Source organism: Crocodylus porosus, unplaced genomic scaffold (assembly GCF_001723895.1).
Source record: "Crocodylus porosus isolate Cpor-Errol unplaced genomic scaffold, CroPor_comp1, whole genome shotgun sequence".
Classification (NCBI taxonomy): domain Eukaryota; kingdom Metazoa; phylum Chordata; order Crocodylia; family Crocodylidae; genus Crocodylus; species Crocodylus porosus.
In genome coordinates, this window is record NW_017728921.1 from 17,100,955 (window position 1) to 17,126,581 (window position 25,627).

General features: G+C 43.4%; 2 protein-coding genes across 4 annotated transcripts in view; one reads left to right on the forward strand and one right to left on the reverse strand.

The window, feature by feature from the left end:
• Nucleotides 1-1,892: 1,892 nt before the first annotated feature.
• On the forward strand, nt 1,893-11,813 carry GUCD1 (guanylyl cyclase domain containing 1). Of its 3 annotated transcripts, XM_019539152.1 has the most exons (6): nt 1,893-2,006; nt 3,539-3,704; nt 4,479-4,570; nt 6,514-6,755; nt 8,603-8,706; nt 9,250-11,813. In XM_019539152.1, the coding sequence occupies exons 1-5, from the start codon at nt 1,996-1,998 to the stop codon at nt 8,692-8,694; spliced, it is 603 nt and encodes a 200-aa protein (XP_019394697.1). In that variant the 5' UTR covers nt 1,893-1,995; the 3' UTR covers nt 8,695-8,706; nt 9,250-11,813. The 3 variants fall into 3 exon arrangements, with proteins under 3 accessions (XP_019394697.1, XP_019394696.1, XP_019394698.1); XM_019539151.1 differs by lacking the exon at nt 9,250-11,813 and having other exon boundaries at nt 8,603-8,707; XM_019539153.1 differs by lacking the exons at nt 1,893-2,006; nt 9,250-11,813 and adding an exon at nt 2,090-2,755 and having other exon boundaries at nt 8,603-8,707.
• A 3,013-nt stretch (nt 11,814-14,826) lies between these two features.
• The window catches only part of UPB1 (beta-ureidopropionase 1), a 43,032-nt gene continuing 32,231 nt past the window's right edge, over nt 14,827-25,627 (reverse strand). Inside the window, exons 8-10 of the mRNA XM_019539401.1 lie at nt 23,009-23,051; nt 19,491-19,645; nt 14,827-16,865 (exon numbers count right to left, since the gene is read on the reverse strand). Of these exons, the coding sequence (XP_019394946.1) occupies nt 16,782-16,865; nt 19,491-19,645; nt 23,009-23,051 (282 nt within the window). The 3' untranslated portion in view covers nt 14,827-16,781. The remainder of the gene's footprint in view (nt 16,866-19,490; nt 19,646-23,008; nt 23,052-25,627) is intronic.

Below are 25,627 nucleotides of genomic sequence, written 5' to 3' on the forward strand. Positions count from 1 at the left end.
CACCCCGCGCTGTCCGGCCCTGGGAGGCCTCCAACGCCGCGGGCCCCGGTGGGGGGTGAGGATTTGTGTCCGCAGCCTGCACCGCCTCCGGCCTTGCTGCCGGCCGGTCCCGCCCGGGCTCGGGGACGCGGGCAGGAGGCTCCCGGCATCCATCCAGGAGACTCGGCCAAACCTCGGGCTTCACTTGTTGCTGCCCCGCGCTGCTGCAGGGCCGAGGCTTGTCCGCTGCCCCAGGGTCTGAGGCCAGTGCAGCCCTCCCCCCAGGTCCCTCCTGTCGGGCAGGGGCAGAAAGCGGGTGCTGACGGGGAGGGTGGCCTGGGTCTGATGTCCCTGCTGTGCCTCTCCCACTTGTAGCCTACAGCATTTGCGGTTGAGACAGCTCTGATTCACAGCCGCCAGCCCCTGCTCCCGCGCTCAATAGCGACTGCTGCCCCTTCCCTCCAAGGGCGCGTTGTCCCCTGGCGCTTTCCGAGCTGGGCTCAGCTGGGCTTGCACAGCACGGGGGGATGGGGTGCTCCACCCTGCGAGAGAGAGAGCTTCCTTCTGTTCATTTTAAACTGATTACCGACTCATTTTAGTTTGTGACAAATGATTCATACCTTCCCATGTGAGAAAATGCCTGGGATTAATACTTCCTTTAGCATAACGAGTCCGAGCGCTCTGATCTGTGCTGGCCAGGCAGATTAACAGGAGAGAACGCCAGTTTTCAGAGACGCGGGAGGATGGCTTAAAACAGCAGGATGCACAGGAATTTTGGAAGGAGCCCCCAAAATCCATGTTTGCTTGTTCCTGTTGCATGCCAGCTGGGACATCCCTTCAGTGGAAAGTTGCCGCAAGTTAGAAGGACGATATTGAAAAACTGATGTTGATCACAACTAGCTTGTATGACGTTGAACGCGTCTTGTTCTTGTCTTTGCATCAGAAGACTTGTGAAGACTCGATTCACGTGGTGTTAACACAGCTTCCTCAAGTCATCTTACTTCAAGTGGGAAGGTTCTTGAGGACACAAGGCCCTTGACCATCAAACCTGTTTGGGCTGAAACTGACTCTGGATACTTTAAAACTTCTGAGGTAGTGGATCAGGAAGTGAGGTTGCAACTGTTTCATCATCACCCTTGACAGTAGAAAGCTGTCATAATTTCTCCTGTTGGGGAGGGGCAGACATCCTTGCAGTTTATTTTATGGCTGCACTGTATTTCAACCCAACAATCTGAAGCTTTCTTATAGGGATTTTTTTTCTGTTTTACTTGGCGCTGTTGTTGTGAGCTCATAATGCAGAAGGCCAAGAAGAGTCATTTCCAAGAGTTGATTTTCAATGCAAAATCATTTGAATAAACAGTAATACACTGGGTGTGTCACCGACAAGATCTGCATCTGTAGGGAAGGCTTCAAGATCTTTTCCTGTGGAGCTTTGTTGCTTATGTTTATACTACAGTCTTGATTAGCATTTCCTCTGGCTTGACCTGCTGCATTTGCCTGATGAATACTCTTGCTGTTTGGGTGCATTCTTTGACATGTAGAGGCTTTCCAGAGTCACAACATCTGTAAAAAAGAGAATGTTTTGAACATACCACAATAAGAGATGAAAATCTGTGGTTCCCCTGGTCTGCTGGAACTCAAACAGAGGCCCTGACCAGGGATTTCACCAACCAGAAAAATGGATAGGAGGTGTGAGGAAGGTGCAGAATTGTCAGCAAAGAGGGAGTGCCAGGTTAAAACCACACCTTAGTTTTACTTCTTGCTAAATGGACTTCTTTAGAAACACTTATTTTCCTGTCAGCTAGTTGCTTCTCAGCCTCATTTTTTTAAAGTGCCCCAGTACAGCACAGAGAGCTGGCAAAAGAACTAGTGCATGGAAGGATATACCCACCTGGGCTTATTTATTTATGCTCTTAATATTAATGTATTGTTTTTGCTACAGTTGACTACATCCAGTTGAAAGTGCCAGTTATTCAGCAGCTGTACCACTGGGACTGTGGGTTAGCCTGCTCCAGGATGGTTCTGCAGTAAGTAATTGTTCTGGGTTGAAGGGGTGGGTTTGGGCACAGGGTGGGGAAAGTATTACTCATACTGCCACACACTTTCATATATCAGGACTCAGTGCTAAGGGCAGAAGTTGGTAGAGGTAGCTGGCTGTGACCTAGCCTCCCAACTCCATCCAAGCATATTCTCCCCATACCCTTCCAAGAATGATGGCTGCCTGACTAGGCACAGCACCAGCTCTCTAGCAGGAGGAAAAGAAAAACAAAGCTGAAAGATTTAAGTAACTAACCATGTGTTCTGATAGATGCAAAATAGTTGATTAAGAACTCTGCTGATCAGCATGTTTAACCTGCTAGAATGTTTTCCCTGCAGAGTAGCATGGTTTACTTTACATAATTATATCCAGCCTCCTTGCTGGGACAGTTACTTGGCACAGCAGTTCACTTAGTGTCTTTTCTGTACTTTTTCAAATAACTAGGAGTTTTAGCCCATATTAATAGACATTAGTATCTTGCCATTCTCCAGTAGGGTATCTGCTCTGCCAAGTAAACGTTTAACATTCCAGAGATTCCTTGAGTTTCAAGACTATGCTCTGTGTTGCCCGGTTTGTAACGTGCTAGCTTCCTGCTGAACTCGTCTTTCCTTCCACAGAGGAACATGAGCTTAGGTGCAGGAGAGTGAAATACCTATTTAGATGTCCACTTAGTAGCTATGAAGCAGAAGATTTTCATTTCTCTCCATCCCTTCTGCCAAGACGTTAGTCCGTGTGCTGGTAATTTCCCATCTTGACTACTGTAACCTCTGCCTCTCCTTCCCCTTTCACCTCTTTTCCTCTCCTCCCCATTTACAACTGAGCTTCTAAAATTGTATCTTCTTACCTTGCTAATGTGACCTTGTTTCCTCCCCTCCCTGAATGCTTCCAGCTTCTCCTTTTTTCTGTACAAGTTCAGTTGTTTCTCATTTACAAAGCTTTCTATAACTGTGCCTGAATAAATCCCTGGTCTCTTGCACCCTTTTCCACTTCAGTTAGAGTGCCTCCCAACTGGTTCTTTTCTTTCCCTTGTGACCTTCTTCGTACAAGCCTCAATGCTTGAGATACATAAATATTTACAAAGTTTCTTTCCTCTTCCTCCAAAAAAATTATTTTAAAATCCAACTATTTCTTGAAGCAACCCAGCTCTAGTTCCCACCTCTGTTGTGCTTACTTTATATTGTACGTGTGTTCTTGGACTGTAAACTCTTCAGGATAAGACCTTGTTGTTTAATAGAGTTTACCTAATGTGCAGTATTCTGTACACCTTTAGCACCGTACAATAATCAAGACAGTAATAAATTTCAAAGAGAAACAGTCATGTGTAATAAAACCAGTGAAGTCCTCCTCCCTGCCTTGCCTTTTCCCTCCTTTGAAATTTGTGAGGCATTTGTGCATTATATTGTGATCATTTCTCAACCAAACCCTATTGTTTCAGGTTTTCCTTTCTATGATGCTAAGAGGCTTGAACTGAAACAGACACATTTTGCTAATACCTGCTTCCCCTTCCTCCCAATATCTCAGGTACATGAATCATTTGGATGACGATGAGTTTCAGAAGGCCATCCGGGAACTTCGATTGACAAAAAGCATCTGGACCATTGATCTGGCCTACCTAATGCGGCACTTTGGCGTGAAGCATCGGTTCTGCACACAGACGCTTGGAGTGGACAAGGGCTATAAAAACCAGGTTGGCATCCTCATTCACTGGGAAGGGGCCAGTGCTTTTAATAACAGTTCATCAGGGTCATGCTGGTGGAGACATGCTATGTTGTTACAGTTCCCACAATTCTGTAAAAAGAGTTTGTCTACTATCACACAGTCCATGAAACCATTCCAGAGCTGAGGCTAGGACACAGTCCCAGAACTTCTCCATCTTCAATTCCAAAATATGCTTGTGAAAAAGATAGTATGAATTTAGTGTTCATGAAAGGTTCCAGCCTATCTGACAGCCTTGGAGACTGAAGCCCTCTATTTATCCACAGAACAGGTACAGCCTGGGCAGTGGCAGTGCTAGCCTCCACAACTCTTCCCCCACCAACGTGCCTCAACCCTGACCTGGAGGAACCACCTCTAGAGGTGAGAGGGGAATTCAGTCTCCATGTCCATGCAATCCTTGGCCTTTGTTGAGACTGCCAACAAGGGGGCTAAATAGTGCCAAGAGTTGTGATGGCTTTTCTGATGTTGACTTGCCTGCCCAGTAGGAACCACTGTGAAACTACCAGACTTATCTCACATAGGCAGCTGAATAGCCATCAGATAGAAATTACATCTTACATACCTGGCCTGAATTTGAACTGATAACCTACAGCAGATTCTCACCCAGGGATGTAGAGAAGGAAAAATTCTTATCCCTTTAGCAATCTTTTGTCCCACGCCATGCTAACAGGGTCTTTTAAACTGTAGATTAACTGAGGATGAGTTTAATTCTGGCAAATGTTCATCAAGTCTCTTCTTTCCTCAGTCATTCTACAGGAAGCACTTTGACACGGAAGAGAACCGGGTGAACCAGCTGTTTGCACAAGCCAAAGCCTGCAAGGTGCTGGTGGAGAAATGGTAAGCATTGGTTGGTTCATTTGTTTTTCCCTGGGAGGTCCGATTCTCTTCTCACTGCTGTGACTACAGTCAGTTACTTTTGACTTATACTGATGCAAATCAGATTAAAATCAGGCCCCACCTCTCTTCTGCTCTTTCCTTTGAGATGGAGGCAGAGGACAAACGATGAGATGACTGGGAAAAGGAGGAGAAAAATGTAGGGCCATGAAAGGGAAGGAAGAGTGTTCTGGAATCACTAATGGGACACTTATTTATTAGGTTCCTCATCTGGTCTTCAATTAAGGCTACCCAGTGAAGAATACCACTCAGTATTCTAACTGGCTGTTCTCAAATAACTTTGCTATCCATAAGAAAGAGAACATTGTGTGATGTGAAACCCATTGCTTCTAGAACTATATTAATGCTGCCTAGATGGAGAAACAAGCAAAAGGCAGCTTAATTGGAAACCCTATAAATGTTGCCAAATAGCTTCAATCTTAAGACTGTTCTATATTATATAGCCCTGTTTCCATCAGATGATGGAACCTCCATGAAAGCACTTGCAAATGTGGGAGAAGAAAAGCACTGCAATTTACTTAAAGCCTTGTAATTACTTGTGAGATATTGCAAAGGAAAAAATGAGTAGAAACCACATGAGCATCTAAACAGAAGTCAGGAGTTGCACCCCCTCCAGCAAGGCTGAATTTAGCTCTCTCTTGTTGTTTACTGAACGGATGAGTAAGAAGCAAGGGAAGGTGGCATTTGTAACTTGAAATTGTGACCTTATTGTATTTATATGCTTTTTCAGTGTGCATTTACCATACTTATTAACTAATTTATCAAGTTTGTGTGCCTGTTGCTATTCATCTAGTGCTACACCTAGGAAGAAGGGAGCAGCAAAATGTTGAGTCATCTCTAGCATACAAATAAAGCTCCAGCTTTTGGCTTGCATTAGAGTTGGGGAAGGCTGTACAAGCATCTGTGTAACACTGGGAACATTTAAATGGCACATCAATTCAGCAAGGCCTTGCACATGGCCTGAACATCTGGATGTGATCCAAGAGTCAGGCTGAGAATAAGCATACCATCTGTCTGTATCCCTGAGGGAAGGGTTTCAGCTAAAACAAGCAAAATTACTGGTTGGCCATGAGCAGATTTCCCCCTCTAATACCAGGCATCATGAAGTATTAGTAAAATAATCCTGGCGTGGACAAACAGTCCAGACTTGTAACTAAAGAAGCTGTATGTTCCTACTTGGCAGATGCAGCTTAGGGTGCAGAGATGAAGATGACTACACAGTTACAAGATCCCTAGATCCTCAGCTGGTAAAAACTTGATTCTTCAGAGAGAAGCTGCAACTAGAGTTTAGGGTAGATGGGAGGGGTTCAGTACCAGTCAAGAGCAGCCTTGACTTTCCTATAACTTCTGTAGCTTCTCAGGTGTTGAATGATTTACTCACCACCTCACAAACACGCTGCTTCTGAGCACCAGTTGTACTCTTAGCTTCCATTTAAATCAGTGCAGTTAAAACAGTTCTGCACTTCATTGGCAGCGATAGGATGATGACGTTTGAATGAGACCACGTTGGTCCTCAGATGTAGCCGAGTCCTTGTTTGAAGTTCAGCAACACATTTTGTACTTGAGTCCTATAAATAGGGACCTACCTAATCACAGCAGAAATTTGGGGCGCAGCAGCACCTTTTAATCTTGCTCTTTTTGCCGTGTGCCCCCCTTCTCCCCTCCCCCTTACTGCTGAGTGGCCGAGAGGCAAAAAGAGCAAGATTAAAGTTGTTGTACTGTGAACTTCCATCACGATTTAGGAAGGTCCCTACCATTAATCATACCACCAACTAACCAAGATGGCGACTGTCCACTTTCACCTGCTTGATAAAGTTAGTCCAACAAATACAGATGCCTTTTCTGGCTGTGCTTGTGAATGTGGGTGTCTGAATTTCTCTCTGCAGCACGGTGACTGTCCAGGATATACAGAAGCACCTGTCCCAAGGTCATGTAGCCATTGTTTTGGTGAATGCAGTCCTGTTACTGTGTGAACTTTGTTCGAGCCCTGTCAAATATTGCTGCTTCCTTCCCATTGGCCAGAAGTGCTTCTGCAGGAATCCTGACTACCAAGGCCATTTTATTGTTTTGTGTGGCTACAACAAAGCCTCAGGGAGTATCTACTACAACAACCCTGCCTATGCTGACCGTGAGTAGTAACAAAATCTTGCTTCATTCTGGGTGCTTCATTCTCTTCTTTCTAGAACAGGGGCAGGCAATTATTTTGGGCAGAGGGCTGCTTACCCAGTTTTGGCAAGCTGTCGAGGGCTGCATGGTTAGCCTCGCCCCTTGGCAGGTACCCTGGTCACCATCATGGGACCAGTGTCCCAGGCCCAACACCAGTGGGCCCCAAAGTGGGGTGCTAGCTGGCAGGGGTCTGTGGAGCTGGGCTGGGCTGCCCCAGCAGGGAGTGGGGAGCTGGCCCGGCTCCATGGAGCCCCTGCTGGCCGGGACCCTGTACCCCTGCTGGCGCTGGCCCCAGGACACACTGGTGCAGGCCCTGTGCTCCTGATGGCTCCCTGCCCACTCACTCCCAGTGCCCCTAAGCCCTGTGGTACAGGCTGGGGGGCACCGTGCAGCCCTGACCCCCTGCTCACCAGCAGGTCATGAGCTGGTGCGGAGCTCAGGGGAAAGCAGCCCTTGCCTCACCCGTGACTGATGCTTCCTGCTGCAGCCGCACACAGCCTGTGTGGGGCTGTCCTGAGCAGGCCCAGGCGGGCTGTGAGCAGCTGCAGTACAGGGCTCCAGCTACGGGGCTGCTTTTCCTCCCCGGTATCAGCCCCAGCTTGTAACCTGCCCCCACAGCCAGTCTAGGCTCCGTGCTGGCTCTGGGCTCGCCCATTGGGCTGTGCTGTGGCAGCAGCAGCTGCGGTGCCCCCGCTTGCCATGCTGGGCAGCACAGAGGTGGCAGTGGCAAATGCTGCCCAGTGCAGCAAGTGGGGAGGTTGCAGCTGTAGCTGTCACATGCAGCCCCGACAGGTGAGACCGGAGCTGGCATAGGGCCCAGGCTGGCTGCCTGCGCAGGTTACAAGTTGGTGCTGAGCCCGGGGGCAGAAAAGCAGCCCAGGGCCAGCCCTGTGGCTGGCACCCCGTGCTGCAGCCATTCACAGCCCACTCGGGGCTGCCTGTGCCTGTTCAGGACAACCCCGCATGGACTGTGAGTGGCTGCAGTAGGGAGCGCCAGCACTGGGGTGGGGGAAGGGCTGCTTTTCCTTGCACTCAGCTTTTGCCCGGGCTCCTTCCTTTCCCTCCTGCTCCCACCTTACCTGAGTTTCTGGCACCAGTTTAGCCACATGGTCCCAGGCCAGAAGCCCCTGCTGGGGCTTCTGGCTGGGCAGGCCCTGCTGCTGCAGGAGCCTGCCGGGCTTCCCCTGGGTCCTACTGCGCCTGGCTCCTGTCATTTTTTACTGGAACCAAAGGCAGATAAATGTTAATTTTCGAAGTTTTTTAGGGGCCCCATGGGCCAGATAGAATGACCTCATGGGCTGGATCTGGTCCACAGGCCGTATTTTGCCCGCCCCCGTTCTAGAACATGCATAAAGTAGAACTGAGAGTATCCAGGATAACAGGAGTCAGAATCAGGCAGCAACGTCATGAGGTTTAAAATGGCTGCTGCTGTGTTCAATGATTTCAAACTACTTTCTGTGTTGCAAGTACACTTTTCAATAGGCTCTTGTGTGGTCCCATCACCATTGCATTTCACAAGCTTTGAGTATTAAGAAGGATATGGTTTGGCAAAGCAAAACTATGTATGTTGTTCTGCAGCTAAAACCATAAGCAATATGGTGTTTTAAGTCTATATGGCCCCCTTGCAACCATCACTGAACCATGCATTTGTTTTGACCTGCTACTGGAAGTAAAGCCCAAGAGATATTTCAGAGTGATCTACTGGTAGTTCAGTTTTCCTGGTGCAGGTTTCCCAAAGCCAAGCTAAGCACTTGTGAGCAAATTCTTCCCCAAGCTGAGTCTGACTAACAATTTGCTCTTGCCCCACAGGAACATGCAGCACCAGTATCAGTAACTTTGAGGAAGCCAGGACAAGTTATGGGACAGATGAGGATATTCTCTTCATCTACATGGACAGCTGACATCCAAGTCTGGTACTTCCTGTCATTCACGGTGCAGTCTGCCCAGTGGCTGCATAGCAGCTGGCTGCTTGTCTCAGGACTCTCACTGCACAGACTTTGCTCCTGCATTGCAGTGGGATCTTAAATAAGGGATGCTTTATAGACATTCGTAGAACTATATTGCAGTGCTATCTTCATCTTTTTATTCCTGATGAAATATTTGATGTTGCAAGATATATATATTATATACACTTTTACATTTTAACATTGCACATTTGACAGCATTATAAAATGCAGTCCCACCAGTCAGGCTTTCTGTCAGCTGCCTGTTTCTGAATTAAGCATACAAAATAAGATACACCAAGTGCATGAACTAAATCATCATTTGGGAGTTTAAGCACAGGCTTTACTAAAGAGAATGAGAGGTAGAAGGAGAGCAAATACCTGTTTCACTCTGGTTTGCCTTCAGAACTGCAAGACCTGATCTTCATCTGACACTGAGATAGCTGTGAGCCAGTCAGATGTAGTAAAGAAAAAAAAATGATTAATGTAGCCAACAGATTTTTTTTCTTGAAGTAAGAAAATGACTTGTCAGCTTATGACCCAACAATGGTAGAATCTTTTTAGTTCTGTTGCATTATGAGAATGAAATGTATTTACTGTAGCCCACTTCCTCTATAAACTCAGCTGGACTGCCCTCACCACCTGCACTTCTGGGCTGAGTTTGCAGTATGATCTTCTCTTCAGTAGATATACAGTTCTTCCCATGAAGGGCTACAGGATACTGTTTCCCAGCACTAAGCACTTGAAGCATTATTTTACCTAACTTGCTACACTGGATGAGTTAAACTCCTCCAGAATATCTTGCCCAGAGTCCTATTACCCCAGTACACTGAATAATAACATTTTATTTGGGTCTAGGGATTTTTGAGTCTCTTAACAGACCTGAGAACACCTTTCCTCCCATGATGCCATCCGCACATGCAATTTTCTCCAGTATTCGGAGAGGGAAAAGTCTGTACACATTTTAAACTGATTAAGCAAATGCAGTAAGTAACCTCTGACACACTAAGGGGTTTATGGTATGCGTGCACAGAGACAACAGACTTTGCCAAAAGGCTGCATTGTAACTTGAGGCCAAATTTTGCTGTTGAGATTCAGCAGGGGACCTCCCACAAGTAGGTGCAAGAAGTGCAGACTTCTCTTGGTTGAAATCAAAAAGACATTAGGACAGGAATTCAGACTTTCTACCTCTGTGCTTTGAATTAAGCAGCAGTAGTTTCACTCCATTATGGTATTTTAAGCTAAACTATAAGAGTTAGGGGGCCGCACATGGACTGCTACAACATATTTATTTGTAGTCAGTTATGTGAGCAGCTCTGTGCAGTACAGAAAATAGCTACCAAGTTCACAAGTTTACATGTAGAAGTCCTGGAAATACTGACTCCTAGTCTTGCCACTTTACATTCAATTCTGAATTTTGTTCACAACAATCTAAATGTGCTTCATTAGATGACCTTTAGTGTGTAGAGCCAGCTAGACAGTGGCAACCACTTCTGGCCCAAAATGTGACCTCCCATAAAATGGTAACAACTGATCAGAACTGCCCGCCTAATTCCAAAGATTTTTATTTTTTTGGAAAGAAAAATTATTACCAATGCTGTAGGGTGTGTTATAATTTTGCATCCAGACAACCAACAGAGTGTACGCTTCTTATAAACGCTGTCTTTTTTAAAGCTGTTCTGGAGAACCTAATTGAGCAGAATAGTACAGCATTATTCTCTGCAGGTAAAAACACTGAAGAGGGATTCAGTGTTTTATCACATGATAACAGACAAAAGTTGTAAGGAAAAAATATCTATGATCAGTTGGTTTGCAAACACTACAGAGTGCCAGTGAAGTACCTGTAATGTGTGCGCTCAGTATAATCTTGAGTGCCTCCTCCTTACAAAGTTTGGAATATAGGTACAGAGGAGTAAATACAGCTGCTTTTCAGTGTAAAACAATGAGCAGTGAGTAGGTGCTATGAGGAAACCATGCATTTGAACTCCCATTTCTTTGAGACTGGAATGTATTGAGGCACTTGCTGCATGTAACCAGGAATTAGGATGCAGATGTGGGAGGGGGGAACAGAATAGAGGCATCAGTGCCATTGTTAGGACTTAGTGCAGTGGTCCTGGGGCCAAAACCAGAAACAGGTATTGCCTTATTTCTACAAACTAAACCACCATGTGGCCACTCACAGAATTTTGTGGCCAAGTCCACCTGTATGATGTCTAAGTTAGGAAGATCTTATTAGCTATATTACTAATTAACCTATCTGTAAACTAATTACAGGTTCATACAATACCTCTCTAATCCGTACTTTCTCCAGTCAGGTAACTCATTCAACCTCATCAAATCACCATGGAATTTATTTTCTAAAAAAGATCTTTTAAGCCCAGTGAAAACAGTTATTACAGAAAAGAGTAATATCTTTCACCAAGCAGCCAGTCTGAACTGGACTCCACTGGTTTTGCTATTCAGATGCAGAACCATGCATTAAACCATGGGAGGGAAGCCTTAGATTGTACATGAATCACTAGAGGCAAAACTGAATCTTGTTTCATTGTGAAAGTACCTAGTATAAGTGGGTTTGAAAAATAAGTGTGGGTGTAACTATTTTTACTGCTGTTGTATTAAGTGTTTGGGTATCTGGACTTCAAACAGTTCAACAGAACGTAACGATTTAAAAAAATGAGTTGATCAAGTGTCAAAGGGAAAAAACATGGGACACCCATGGCAGTAGAATCTCCTACAAGTCAAGTGAAAGACTGATGTGGGAAATGAAAACAAAAGAGAGGCAGAAGCCATGTGAAGACAGTTAATACAGAGTATTTGCAGGGATTAAAATTTTAGGTTAAAAAAGAGATTGGGCAAAAATTCAGAATGTCAAAATTCTCTTAACACTACCTAATTTTTTTCTGTTTGAAGTTTGTTTGCTCTGAGAATGTTTGTCTAATACTTTTTTATCCTCACTATCCACAGCAAAAAAGGGATATTTTACATGCAGAGATATTTTATACATAAATATATTTTTGTTTGTAATTGAACCATACACAATAAAGGTTTAAAGTCACTGATAACAGTATGGAATACTGTAACAGTTGTTTGTCATGAGTTTGTTATGGGGAAAAGTGTCTCAAGATCTTTAAAGGAAGTGTTATATATTAAACTAGAATATAAACAACTGTAATTGCCATTTTTGAACTCTTATGAGTTAAATCTTTACTTCAGCTGTTAAAGCACCATCATTAGAATTTAGGTTGGTTTCCTGCCACTTTTCCCAGACAAAACTGACCATTTAAAATTGGAGATATAATAATGGAACATGTGAAACACTTAGAGCTTGCAATCTGCATTCAGCTATAGGCATTCCTCACAACAACTGAGTATCCATTGTGGGAGGGGTTTATACAAGGGATAAGCTAATCCAACAGTTTCTCTGCACTGTAGGTATAAAGGTGGGAGTGTTGCAACTGAAAAATGTAGCTGCTGTGTGCAACTCCATCTCTCAAAACAATAGACTTTTGGAGGTTATATAAAAGCCCGTCTGTCTAACAGTACTGTAGAGTAACAGAGACATCTTCAAAGGCACTATGCTAGCCATGTCTGTATGGTGTGGGGTAATAGATGTGTTAAACATGCATCTCTGATCAGTGTCTTTGCAATGGTTTTCTTGATTTGTATGTACATATCTTTAATGGGATTACTACGGAGATCTTGTCCACACTACTCATTCCCTAGTAAGCAGTCGTAACTTCTTTGGCAGGTCATTACCTGGTTCTAGATAGGCTGTATTAAATAGTTTATAATTAAAACAACACAAAGAATAAAGTTTAAGATATCGTTTGCCTTTGTGGAAGCTGGAGGAGTTGCGGGGGTGGGAGAAGGGATTTAGGGTCAGTGTGTTAGAAAGCAGGGATAAAAACAAAACAAAAAGTTTAAAATTGCCAAAAATCCCCCGAACTTATTCTTAAAAGACAGAATTTAAACACTGATACTGGGAAAAAGCATTGACTAAATCAGGTAAAAACTACAAACACAAAGACCGTGTCCACTCAAGCATGGAAGATTGTTTCCCCCGGGGACAACTAGCAGCAGGGCATCTTGTACCACTGTTACTTGTCCCTGGGGAATGCCTGTGCCATGTGCCCTCTGGCACACGGCAGGTTACCCTGGGGGTGGAGGGGTGGGAGCCAGCACTAGGCTGGCCCCAGCAGCCTTACTTGGGGGCCTCCTGGGGCTGCAGCAACAGCAATCCTGCTGCTTGGAGCCTAGTCAGCAGCTGGAATATGGCTGCAGTAGACCAGGCTCCAGTTTTGGGTGGAGTGCACTGTCCCATGCATGCGTCACCCTGCTTTTTTTTCTTTTCCTTTGTGTGGTTTTTGTGCCCCTCCCCATCACTGTCTTGCAGCATAGAAAACACCTGAATGTGTAGTATGTGGTGTTGCAGACGCGTCTGTGGCACCACAGACCGCACCGCTGCACTTGTCTGGACACAGCCACAGTGTCTACACGTTATTAATGCAAAACAATAAACTGGTGTTTATTGCACCAGAGTTTATCATTCCCAGGTGTGCCATTTGAACATGGGCTTAGGACTGCAACACATTGAGCTGGGCAAGAGCAGCCCTAGCTGGAAGGCAGCCCGGAGGTCAGCTTACCAGCCTGAGGCTGCTCCTGCCTAGCTCAACATGCTGTGGAGGGGCTGGCTTGGGCATGAGGGTGCTCCAGTTTGGTACTAGCCAGCAGGCAGCCACTGCACTGAAGCACCCACACCGCACACACAGCCAGCCACACCGGCATCTACACATGCAGTAAAAAAACTCTGCAGCAAGATAGTACTTGTAAGTACTTGTGTATTTACAAGTGCTATCCTGCTGTGGATTTAATTAGTTTACTGCAGCCTAACTGACATGCATGGGTGGATATGAGACGTTTACTGCAGAGCTAATTAGTCTACTCCACAGCAAACGTTTTGTGTAGACATGCCAAAAACAATTCAACAGATAGCAAGCAGCCTGCTATTCTTGTGATGTCTAATCAGCTTACATTTTAAGCTATAAATGTTAAGGGTCTTAATAATATTGAATGGAGGAAGGTGCTCTAGGCCAAAGCTGAATTACCAGAATTTTGCTTCATCTAAGAAACCCACTTACACAGTAAACACATAAAAGGCAAGTGGTTCCTTTCCTCCCCCACCTCAGTATATGTCCAGGTAAATTGAAAAAAAAGAGGAGTTGCAATTAGCACAGTAAAACATAAACCTTCTCAGCTACAGGAAAAATACATGGATAAGGAAGGTAGCTTTATACTTACTAAGGGTACTACTAGTGACAGAATGTTAACTTTAGGGGGCATCTGTGCACTTAATCAGGACTGGATGTCTTTCCAGGTTTAGAAAGACATCTCATACTTTAGAAAATATTAAAAAGACAGATGATGTATTGGGAGGAGACTATAACTATTATGGACCCAAAAGTAGTTATGTCTGACAGAAGAAGTATAACGAAAGATAGAAAATAAGTCACTGCATTAAAAGTATTAGTAGATAATCATGAACTTTTTTCCTTTTTTTAAAAACTCAAATTTACAAGGTAGGCCATTTTTAGAAGAAACAGTTTTCTAAAAAAAGTGCATTTTATTTTCAACGGATTATAGTAAGGTTCTTGGAGTCAAGTGAAAAAAAAAGGCTAAATCTGCACCTGTAACTTGTACAGTCAAAAAGAGACAAGAAAGAATAGGAGAAAACATTTATTTTTAAAGAGAAACAGTCTTGCTGCTTAAACTTTTCTAAATGACTAGAGTTCCTCTGAGTTCTTTTCCCTCAGTTGTTTGGATTAAGTATCTAAAGTGAGTGTGGGGAAAGGAGACAAGTAAATATATCCAAGCAAGACACTAAGTTATCAAAATATTACTTTTTTTCCCTCTATTGAACCCCTCCCACATCATACAGTCTTCTCCCTGCATTCAATACTGAATCAATGCTATCACCATTTCTTGTACACACACACGTCACAATATCTACATTTCTAGCAGAGCAGTCAAAGGGTTTAAGTTTGGAAACCTTTAATCTTTACTACAGGAAGAAAACAACCACACACTATGAAACTGTTTGAAAAATCATTTTACTTAGCAGAGTTTTGAGCCCTGCTATTTAAAAATTGGATACAGGAAAGTAAGATGACAAAATCCTAAGATTTCTGCCAATCTACAACAGTATTACCCAGTTATAAAATACCATTTGAAATCACTGAACATAATGCAGATCCCTTTGGTTTAACCACAGTTTAAAACGCTCTCTTAATGCAAACTGACCTTTGTGGCAAATCTAATCAAAGCTGTGCAAGTCACAATAGTTTTATGAATGTTAGATAAGGCCCTAACAGAACATGCAATGTTTACTCCTGCTTGACTGAAGTTTTAAATTGTAAAGCATTAAGATGCAAACAGACATTAAGGGCTAGAACCTGAATTTAGTTATACCAGTAGCAATCTAAAATGATGACATGGATTTCACTGGAGTTGCTCTAGCTTTAATGCAACAATGGACCAAAATATTGTCCTCAACCTGGAAAAACTACAGTAATCCATGGTGATCCTGCCATTGCTAAAATTATTTCCTCACACTGTTTACTTGTCTGAAGCATTCCAAAAAGGGCATTTCCACTGAGAAGAAAAGTCTACTCTTTGCTTCTGCCATCAGAAATCCAGTTAAACAATATCTCTTTTTTTTAATTTTTACCTGCTCTAAGTCCTTGTAGAAAGGCTTGTTAATTGTTACCAGAGCCAGATAGTTTTCTCTAAGCCATGCCACAGGACACAAAATCTTTTAAAAAGGGATGCCAAAACTTAGGCTCCTAGGTCCTTATTTGGGCACTTAATGATTTGGCAACCTAATTTTAGATACTGGGTTTTAAATGTTTTGACCCCTTCCATACTCTCTCCCTCCCCTCCTTGGGCTGTAAGTCTAGGGACAGGACATCCAATATCTTAAGCCAATAAACACAGACATAACAATTCTCCAAGGAGTCAGAGGGTAGAACACTGTCTCCCTGGCAAGATAAATCATCCAAAGGGGACATGCCTATAATATGAAATATGTAAGCAGTTTGGCAATAGGACAATAAAAAGTTATCACAGAAAGCAAAGGGAGAAGTAGAGAAATAAGATCTAGTCCAATCCTAAATAGCTTCTCCTTTTCAGAACTGCAAGAGCAACATATGCAGCCATTATTCTTCTGAATCATTTGACTGATTCAACATCCAGCCTATGACTGACTGAAAAAGGGTTTTTTTTAAATTATGGGAAGAAGAGACTATTGATATCAGAAGACCCCATGCAGAGAGTCTATAACATTTTTATCCCAGTATGATGAGTGTTAGAGAGAAAGTCCTCCACCAACTACACTAGCATTTTCTGAGAGCCACATAGTATCTCACCTATATACTATTTCACCAACACGCACTTTAACATATGCTGCAGAACTTAAATCTGAGCCAGGCATACTTCTCATTCAGCTCTCTAAGTATTTGTTCTTCACTTTGCAGCATAATAAGTTACCTATAACTCTGACTTATACAGGTAGAATCTCATTGCAACAAACTCCATTTCAATTAAAATTCCAGGACAATGAAAATATTTCCAAACCCAGCCAATGGCTCATAGTAAATAGTGCCAAGTGAATCATATTTAAACAAAATCCATTACTACAAAAGAGTCATTACAACAGACACCCTTTCCAGTCCTTGTATGCATAACAGTCCTCTGTTAAACAGAATGGACACTTGTCCTGTGACAAAATTGAACAGACAAATGTAATTTGCAAGTCTCAGATCATATCTGTGTACAGTATTCCTCATTTGGAGTAGTCTCTATTATAACATTTCAGTGCACCCTTTGAAGCATGTCATAATGAGATCCCACCTGTAGCGTGGTAACTTCTTGACTGAACATCATTACAACTGCCTGTATCAGATTTCAGTTTCAGTAACAAGACTTTGGCTGACAACCTTAGCTACATCCCTTTTGTATTTTTAGGGAAGATGTTACTGTCACTAACATGGTTACTCTCTAATGATGTTGGGTGTAAAATCTGGCTGGACTGCTTTGGCAAGTTCCTCCGCATACATTTCGTATCTACCCGTCATCTGGAAAAAAAAGCAGTTTTAGCTTCTTAAAACAGCTTGCAATTAGCACAGCAATTCCTAAAATACAGTTCACAACTAGGTGGGCTGCAAAGAAATTCAATGACTGCAGATGGGTTCAGCCTACAAGTTAAACTGAGAGGCCTCACAAGCTGACCAGAAGCTGGGCTGTGAGCTCAGGAATGGGCTAACAGCCCATACAAGTTTGGGAAGTCTTGCATTCCCGGGTCTTGCTTCACCTCACCACAAGCAAGGACCACTACAAATGATGAACAGAAAATAGCCATTAATGCTGCTTTTCTGGGCAGAGAAATAACAGGCTTTTAAAAACAGTAAGATCTTAATTCACCTGATCTGTACACTTAACCAGCACTCTGATACAAAGACTACTGCACAGCTACAGAGTCCACTGCCCACTGCAAAAGCTAATGTATTTAATCTACTTAACGTTACAGTCACTGCTTCATGTACAGCAACTCTCCTAGCTCTGTGTGTTCAGTCGTATCTTCTGATTACTGATAAAAATAAGAGCTCTCAGCTGTTTATTTCTCTTACCACATAGACCCAGTGCAGGTAAAGGAGGAGCTGTGTTCCCTCCTTTTTTGTGCATCTATTTAATTTGAACTAGGGCAATCAAATTGCAGGGGTGGTTGAAGGCTTTCAACTATTACCCCAGTAACAGCTGAGGGACTCCACTGCCCTTGGTGACTTTACATGGGTGTCACTGAGGGCATTTGTGCTGTAGAACCTTTATTCACATAGGAACTTTTATAGCTTTGATGATGGTATCGTGGTCACCTGGTGATAAGGCACAGTAGGGTAAGAACTCAGTTTGATTTTCAGATTCCAGGCATTTAGAAAGAATAATTTTTATACTGAAAATGAGTCCATTTGATATGGAAATCATTGCACACACATATAGACAGATCCCACGATATTCCTGTCACAGCAAGTGTCTGTCTAGCCATTATGCTTTTGACCAAATCTTTCTGAATATGACTCAATATAGTACCACCTTTCAGAGCATACAAACAGTCTGAAATATTGGTCCTGACAGGAGTCAACTGCTCCCTCTCTTGTCTGAATGAATAATGAAATGCAAGTAGGGCAATTTTTAAATTATTTTCCTTCTGATAATATTAGTGGAAGCATTTAGTTGGATGTAGTGGCAGATTCCAGAACAGATCATGCATCTACTTGCTGTTAAGGACTGTCTAGGATGGGGAACAAATTCATGTCCACCAGAAGTGTTAAAAATCACCTGTCCTGCTCACAGATGGGAAAGTGTTGCCATGACAAAAATCTCAGCTCTCTCATGGATGCCAAAAATATTAGCTGCCCCCTTCCTCCACCCTCTTGGATGGCAAATGCCCTTGTTATATGCTACTCAGCTATTAAAACTTCCTACATCCCTGTTTCCATTGTCAACACTAAATTGATGCATGCTGCAAATGCAAGACTTGGGGGTAGCATAAAATAAACTGAATCCAATATAAACATAGTACCTAGGATATTGTATGGATTATTCAACTCATTTTCTTATTTATAGTAATAACTACCTTTTCATTTGAATGCATATTTGTGCTATTACAGGGCCAGGCCTCATGTACTCCCTGACACACTAGACACATGTTGTACAGAAAGGACCCCTGATTTTAATAGTACTGCAAAAGTTGGCACCAGCATCCCACAGAAAACAGGGCTCCTTTGCACAGTATATAGCTCCAAAGCATCAAAAGAACTCAACTGTTACAAGCATAAGCAATGAGCAGAATGTGATGGCTCATTGCTTAATATAATTCTGTATAGGAAAAGATGTACAATTCTCTGTTGCCCTAACTTCCTGTTTGTTCATAGCTACCAAAATCCAGTTCCTGAGATGAAACTGGTTGTACAATATGTTTGTGCAGGCTTATAAATCAATGTAAAAATCTTTCAGTTTTTCCCCCAAGTTGAAATCAGAGTACCTTTTTCTGAACAGTGAATGCTGCAGCCTACAGGATCCAGCACTGTTGTATATTATGCTATATGAAAAGATAAGTATTGCTTTCTGTGATGTCACAGCCAGCATTTACCATTTCTTTTCTTGGAAGTAAACGCTGAACACTGAAGTAAAATATCTCTGAAGCACTCAGGCAGGGAGAACCAGGGTATAAAGGTTACTACCCAGGGGGTTTGTCATCCTGGTTGCCAGGAGTCAAAGTGCAGGCTGTGTTTGGGGGTGACTGGAAAGTCTGGTGTTCCAGATCTCTAGCAGTTCTAAGGTTTAGAACTCAGGGCCTGTCTACAAAAGATACTTTAGAGGGTGAATCTAAATCAACAAAAGCTGAGAATTTAAAACAAACGTTTTAAGATCACAGTAAATCTATGCGTGGGTCCTCTTACGGAGACCTGAAGGAGCCTATGTTTGGTTTAGTTTCATTCAGCAGTTTTTTAATTTTATATTTTTAAATTAAAAGATATAAGCGATGAATGGAGGTAGTTATCCAGGGCTTCAGACTGTCTGTAGACTCTGGAAGTCAGCACTGTATCAGTTAACAATCTGGGTATCTTCAGTCTGTTCCAAATGAAGCTAGCACGCTGTTCCAGGGACCAGGTCAGGCTTCTTTACAGAATATAAAGACTCACCTTAAAATTCCATTTGTCACTGACTTGCCTGCAAAGGTTTAGATCCATCTCGGCAACCAAAAGCCCATCCTGCGTGCGGGACAGTCCAGGAGTTCTACTGCCATCTGGGGCAGCCACGTAACTCGAGCCATAGAAATAACCCAAGTCATGGTGTGCTTAACAACAATAACAATATTAATAACAATTATAACCACAACAGATCAATCCATAATGTCACATGCTTCACAAGTTCCTTTCCCAAACTGCCCCAGGACTGCTTCTCTTGGTTCCTACCCAGCTGGGCTCTTGTTAAAACTAGGTATTGTCTAACTCAACAAGCCACTGTGAGGCCATAGGATAAAATTCTCTCTCTGACCTTTAGAGATGTCCTAGTACAGAGGACAGTTTCCATGTGTGCCATACTTAGGTAGGAATCCACCTAACTTGTGAGTTTTACATAACATGTTATTTTGTTTGCTATTCTTTAAGAGTCTTTGCATTTGAACAGAAACTTAGTGTGATTTGACACATGCTCGGGGGGGGCGGGAGGGGTACACGTTAATTAACACATTCCAGCAGACTTGATTGAGTCTGCTCCAATATGTTATAATTCAAATGCATAGGAGCAGGCATCGGACACATGTATAGGTGCCCTAAATTAGCATCGCCTCTCATTTATCCCACAATTAAGTAAATGCAGGTGGCAACTTCACAATCTTTTTCAAAGCCACCAATAAAGCATGCAGCTTTAGGTCTCCAATGCAGGATAAAAAAGTTAGCCACATGCATCAGACACGTCTGCAGTTCTGGACTGTTCATTGAAAAACATATACTGCTGGCCTCCCTGGTACAGCTGCTGCAAAACTTAAACTCCTATGTCTGGCTAAGACAAGGACCTAGTAGAAGTGGGCTGGTTAGGGCTAAGGCTTAGACCCAGGCCAGATAAGCCAAAGATGCTGATAGCTGCTCTGGAGTTTGAGATGTTGCTGAAACTGATTTCATGACAAAACAGGTTCAGAGTCTCAAGCTACTCTGGATTTGTGACTACATTACTTGATGACCTGGCAGAGTATGAGTTGATCTGGCTTTCAGAATTCATCTCTTTTGTTTTCATGCCCACAATGAGTGCAAGTGATTTATTATGTTTTTTTTTTCTTTTTTCTCTTACATTTCATATACTGCTAGTGCTTGTCTTTTCCTGTGATATTCCCTGGAGCCAACATTTAAAATGATATAGAAGTAAAGAATTTAAGAAAACTAGCTGAGTACATTTCAGTTTGCTCTAGTGAAAGTGCCTCTGAAGTCCGTCTTCACCACAATTAGCTCAGGCTCTTACCCCTTCTGCCCACACATAAAACCCCTTCAACCTCACTCAGGCCTAAGGGTGTCTGTGCTAACTGGTTTGGCTGGGGGTTATGAGTTAAGCCCTTGACTGTTATTTTAACCCAAACTATTAACCCACCTCTTTTGCTGGGAGGGTTCAGGCTAGATCATTGAGTGTTCACAGTTCTCAACCGCCTTCCTATAATGCATCTTATGTTCTTAGGACACACAATTTCTCCCAAAATGCATTGGGAAAGAAACAGAGTATCTCAGCCTACTGCAATCATAGGGAACCATGGAGGGTGCCTCTAGAAGTCTTAAGAACACTCACCAAATCAGAGTAACCCTGATTTGGCTTTGCACTCGCACCCAGGTACAAATCACTCGAGTTAAATGTGCAGGGCAGACATACCCCTAACGTCTAGCTTTCCACCCATGAACTATTTGTAGAGAAAGCATTACACCAGGAGCAATAAGACCACATTTCTGACATTAGGATTGTTACACAGCTGCATAAGCTAGGTGTCCATAGTCAACTGCCACAAAAAATGGGAAAAAAAGTATAAAGGCAGTAAAATAAAGGAGTGCAGTAAGATAAGACATCTTTACACCTGCTCCAGGGTGGAGTGCTCTGAGAGCTGCACTAATTAAAGTGCCCATACCATCACAAATCCAATGCCCCACACTTCAAAATGGTGGCAGGGGAGCTTTAACTAAATGGTGGCAGGGACACTGAAAACACGTGATGTGGAGACTGCTAGAGTGAGCAAATTAGCACGCTCCAGCAGATTCAATTAATCAAATCTGCTCCAACATGTACTAATTAGCATGGCTGTGCAGAACTCTGGTCACTGATTCAATGCGGAAGAGATTTGGCCCAATTTGGCAGCTGAATCTCCAAATCCAAATCAAATCAAATCAGGAGACCTGTTAATCTCTCCGAATCGAATCAGAAGCCTCCAAATCAATTCGGAGAGAGTCGACAATTTGGCCATAGACACAGCTTTGTATGTTTTTTTCTACATACCTCGAGGTACCAGGCATGGCTCATGAACGCTGAGATGGTGGGGCGGATGGAGCGTACCACGGGCGCGTGGTGGATGACCCCCCCATGCTTGGTGGCAGACCCATAAGCGGACCAGAAGTAGTTCTGGTCCACTTCTGGGTCTGCCATGGAGTGCAGGAGGGACCAACATCCTCCCTGCCTGGTAAATGGTGCTTCCTGGGTCTGGGGGGCACCTGAGCTTTCCCCATGGCCAATCGCCAAGCCGGGGGGAGGGCCTTCCATGCACTCAGTGGGAAGTACTTGTGGTCTACTTCTGGGTCCGCTACCAAGCGCATGGGGATCTCCCCCGCACTCCCATGGGATGCTCCATCTGCCCCACCATCACAGCATTCACAAGCTGTGCCTGGTAACTTGAGGTACATAGAAAAAACATATAAAGCTGTGTCTATGGCCAAATCGCTGACTCTCCGAATCAGAATCAAATCTTCAGATTCAGCCGAATCGAATTGGGATGGTGATCTGAATCAGCAAATTGAATCACTGTCCCACAAATTGGGCCGAATCCAAATCGAACACTGCCCTCTTCACACACCCTTACTAACTAGCACACGTCGGAGCAGATATCCAACACGTGTATAGGTGCCCAAAGTTTCCTGTACATTTTAGCTGCAACCCAAACAGGTACCTCATATACTATAATTATAAAGGCAGTAAAATAAAGCTTTAAAACATATACTATATTATGTGACTACTGTTATTTATTAACCTTTTCACACAGGAGATTCAATATCTCATACATAAGTCTGGATCTGGACAACTCAAAACTAGCCATCTCTCCCATTAACTTACCCATATAGCTATAGTCCTTGGTAATGAAATCCCCGCCTTTTGTAGATTTTAAACAAGAGCATTAATTATACACTACACCAACAACATGGCAGATCTGTGGGGTTTTGTCTTGCAACCCTCAGAGTTTATGGCCTAAACATAAATGATACAGAAGCTCCAAATAAGGACCTCCAGTGACCATATGTCAGGAAAGTGCCTTTTATGTCCACCACGTGAAACAGCATTTCCAAGAAATAAGGCAACCATCAGATGCTACAGCTGTCATAAAAACTACAGGTAGTTAGCAAGAAAGAGACCCACTTCTTCAGATCTGGGACATCAACAGCTCTAAGGCACCAAAGAATCTGTTTGCCACACATACCTTTCCTACCATCTCCAGACGTGAATGCATTCATGTAATGTTCCTGTGAAACAAAGGACAGTTTGAAATGAATCTGTAGATGGCACTATAATGCTGCTTCATTCAAGAGTCACTTGCAATACAAGGGATGTAATGTTTAATAAGATAGCTTATATAAACTAAGAGTTTAGAATGCTTTGCCTAGTCATATTAAGACTTGTCTGGCTTACCAGCAACAGTGCTGGAAGTGGCCTAGTTTCTCAATCCAAGATAGTAATTGTCTTGTTATAATGGACTAGCCTGGAAAACGAGCATTTACTTGGGCAACTGCCTATTATTCATGCAGCTTTGGGGCATACAGTGATACCAAAACATTACAGCTCTTGTAACAAACCCAAGTTTGTTTGTTTTTTTAAAACTTAAAAATGTATTCCCTCCCCTTCCCCAACCATTTCTAACTTTCTCTCTGCCCCCTCTATCCCTTATAAGTGTTTAGAAGTAGTACTAGGTAAGCTAAGCTCTTATATTCCCTTATAGTAACAAGCCCCTTTTATATTGTAAATAGTGTTCTATTATAGTTGTATTGAGTTTTACTGTTGTATATTGAATTTATATGATTTAGATCTATGTCTGTAAAGTAATGTCAAGCCTCCATCTTCTGTCCTCTACCCAGGTGTAACCTATGTTGTAAATGTGACTCACTTCTAACCAGCCTCATGTAAATTGGCTCCTGAATGAATGGGAATGAATAAAGGTGCTTGAGTTACAATGGTAGCAGGCCTCTACTGAATGATCAACTCAACGACCGGACCACTGCCTTGAATTGACTCACCCAGGAACCACAGACCTCATCCAGGAACAGAACAGAAACCCAACCTCTCAAAGCAGAAACCAGCAACCCCACCATTGTGTCCTAGCAGACAATGAGGACACCTGGATCTGCACATAGGCATCTGAGCAGGGTTGTCCTTGCCTGGACATGTCCCTCCCATAGGAGATAGGTAGCCCACCCCTATAAAAGGGGTGGTAGAGTATGACCTCCTTGGGACACCCTCTCCATCTGGACCAGCACTATGCCACGCCACCTATCCACCCAGAGGACCTGCTGGTGACCCCCTCTGGACAACACCTTGCCGGAGAAGACCCTGACTGGCCATCGAGGATCTACTCACAGCTCAGGATAGGTAGCTATCACCCACCTTCCTTCCCCAACCAAAGGACCTGGACTCTGTCCCTATACACCTTGACTTCAATCCCTCCACCAAGCCTTTTTCTCTCCTGCTACTATTGTGTGGGTGTGTATGTGAGTGCTTGTGTGTGTGTAAGAACCAATAACTTTGTGGGGCTGTGTAATGTGTTGTCTGTTCAATAAACCTGTTATTTTGAAACCCCAAGTTGGGTTTTTGTCTTACTGACCTCCTGACCCTCCTCCTTGATTTCCTGGCTTTCTCCCTCAGTTCTTTCTGCCTCATTTCCAGCCCTGATCTCCCAGCTTTCTGCCCCTCCTTTCAGCCTCAATCTCCCAGCTTCCTACCTCTCTGTTTCCTGGCTGTCTCCTCCTTGCCACCAGGCTTTTTCCCTCACTTTCACCCCAGCACCAGGTGACCCTGAGTAACCCCAGGGCACATTAACCCTAAGTAACCCTAAGCCCCAGTGACCTCGAGTAACCCCAGGGCCACAGTGACCTTAAGTAACCCCTTAAGTAAACCCCAGCCCCAGTGACCTCGAGTAACCCTGGGGCCACTTGATCTTAAATAACCCCAAGCACCAAATTACCCCAATGCCCCCTAGTGTTAATACACAGTCACGATGGTGTGTATATGTGTGTGTGAACTCAGTGGTGTTTGTGCGCGTGTATAATTGTGTATCATGCCCTCCTGTCTAATAGTGCAATACTGGGATCCCGAGTGTTGATCTGACGTGTGTCAAGTCAACACTCTGATGTAGAAACATTTAAATGAAGAAATTTACACACAGCAGAACATAGGCTGCCAGCAGTAAAGCAGCTCAATCCCCCTGCTGACTATGAATAACAGTAACACTTTCTAGTCCTCAAAGCACATGACAAAAAACTAGAAGAGCAGAGCTCAGACTGAACAGAGAAATACTAGAGTTTTCGGAATATCCTAGTGCTATCATATAATTTATTAGCTAGGATCACGATGTGTTATGATACCTGGAATACAAATCTAAAGCTACAAAGCTACTTACAGTTCCTACTCGGTTTATAGCACATGTAAAGCAGTGGTTAGCAATGGCTGCGTTTCTTGCTTCAATTGGCCACATTGACTCACTGCAGAAGAATAACAAAAAGGGGTGGTTCGTCTTTCTTTTTATAGCTCATAACTAAATTTGGATTCTTTATGAAGTTGAGGACATCACACAATCTTGAGTTTTCCCCACCTTTTAAGACAGGTAATAAGAAATCAAATTTGTCTGAATGCTAAGAAAAAAATCTCCACCCGTCATGTTCCCCTTCTATCTGGGGGCTTCACAATCATTTCCAAGTCATTCCCTCAAGCTTGGCTGAGGAAACAAGACAAAACAAAAGCAGCTCTGTAACCTTCTAATAATTATCCATTCCTCTAGTGTCTAAACTATACAGAAAGCCAACAACAGAAAAATGGGAAAGGACATCTC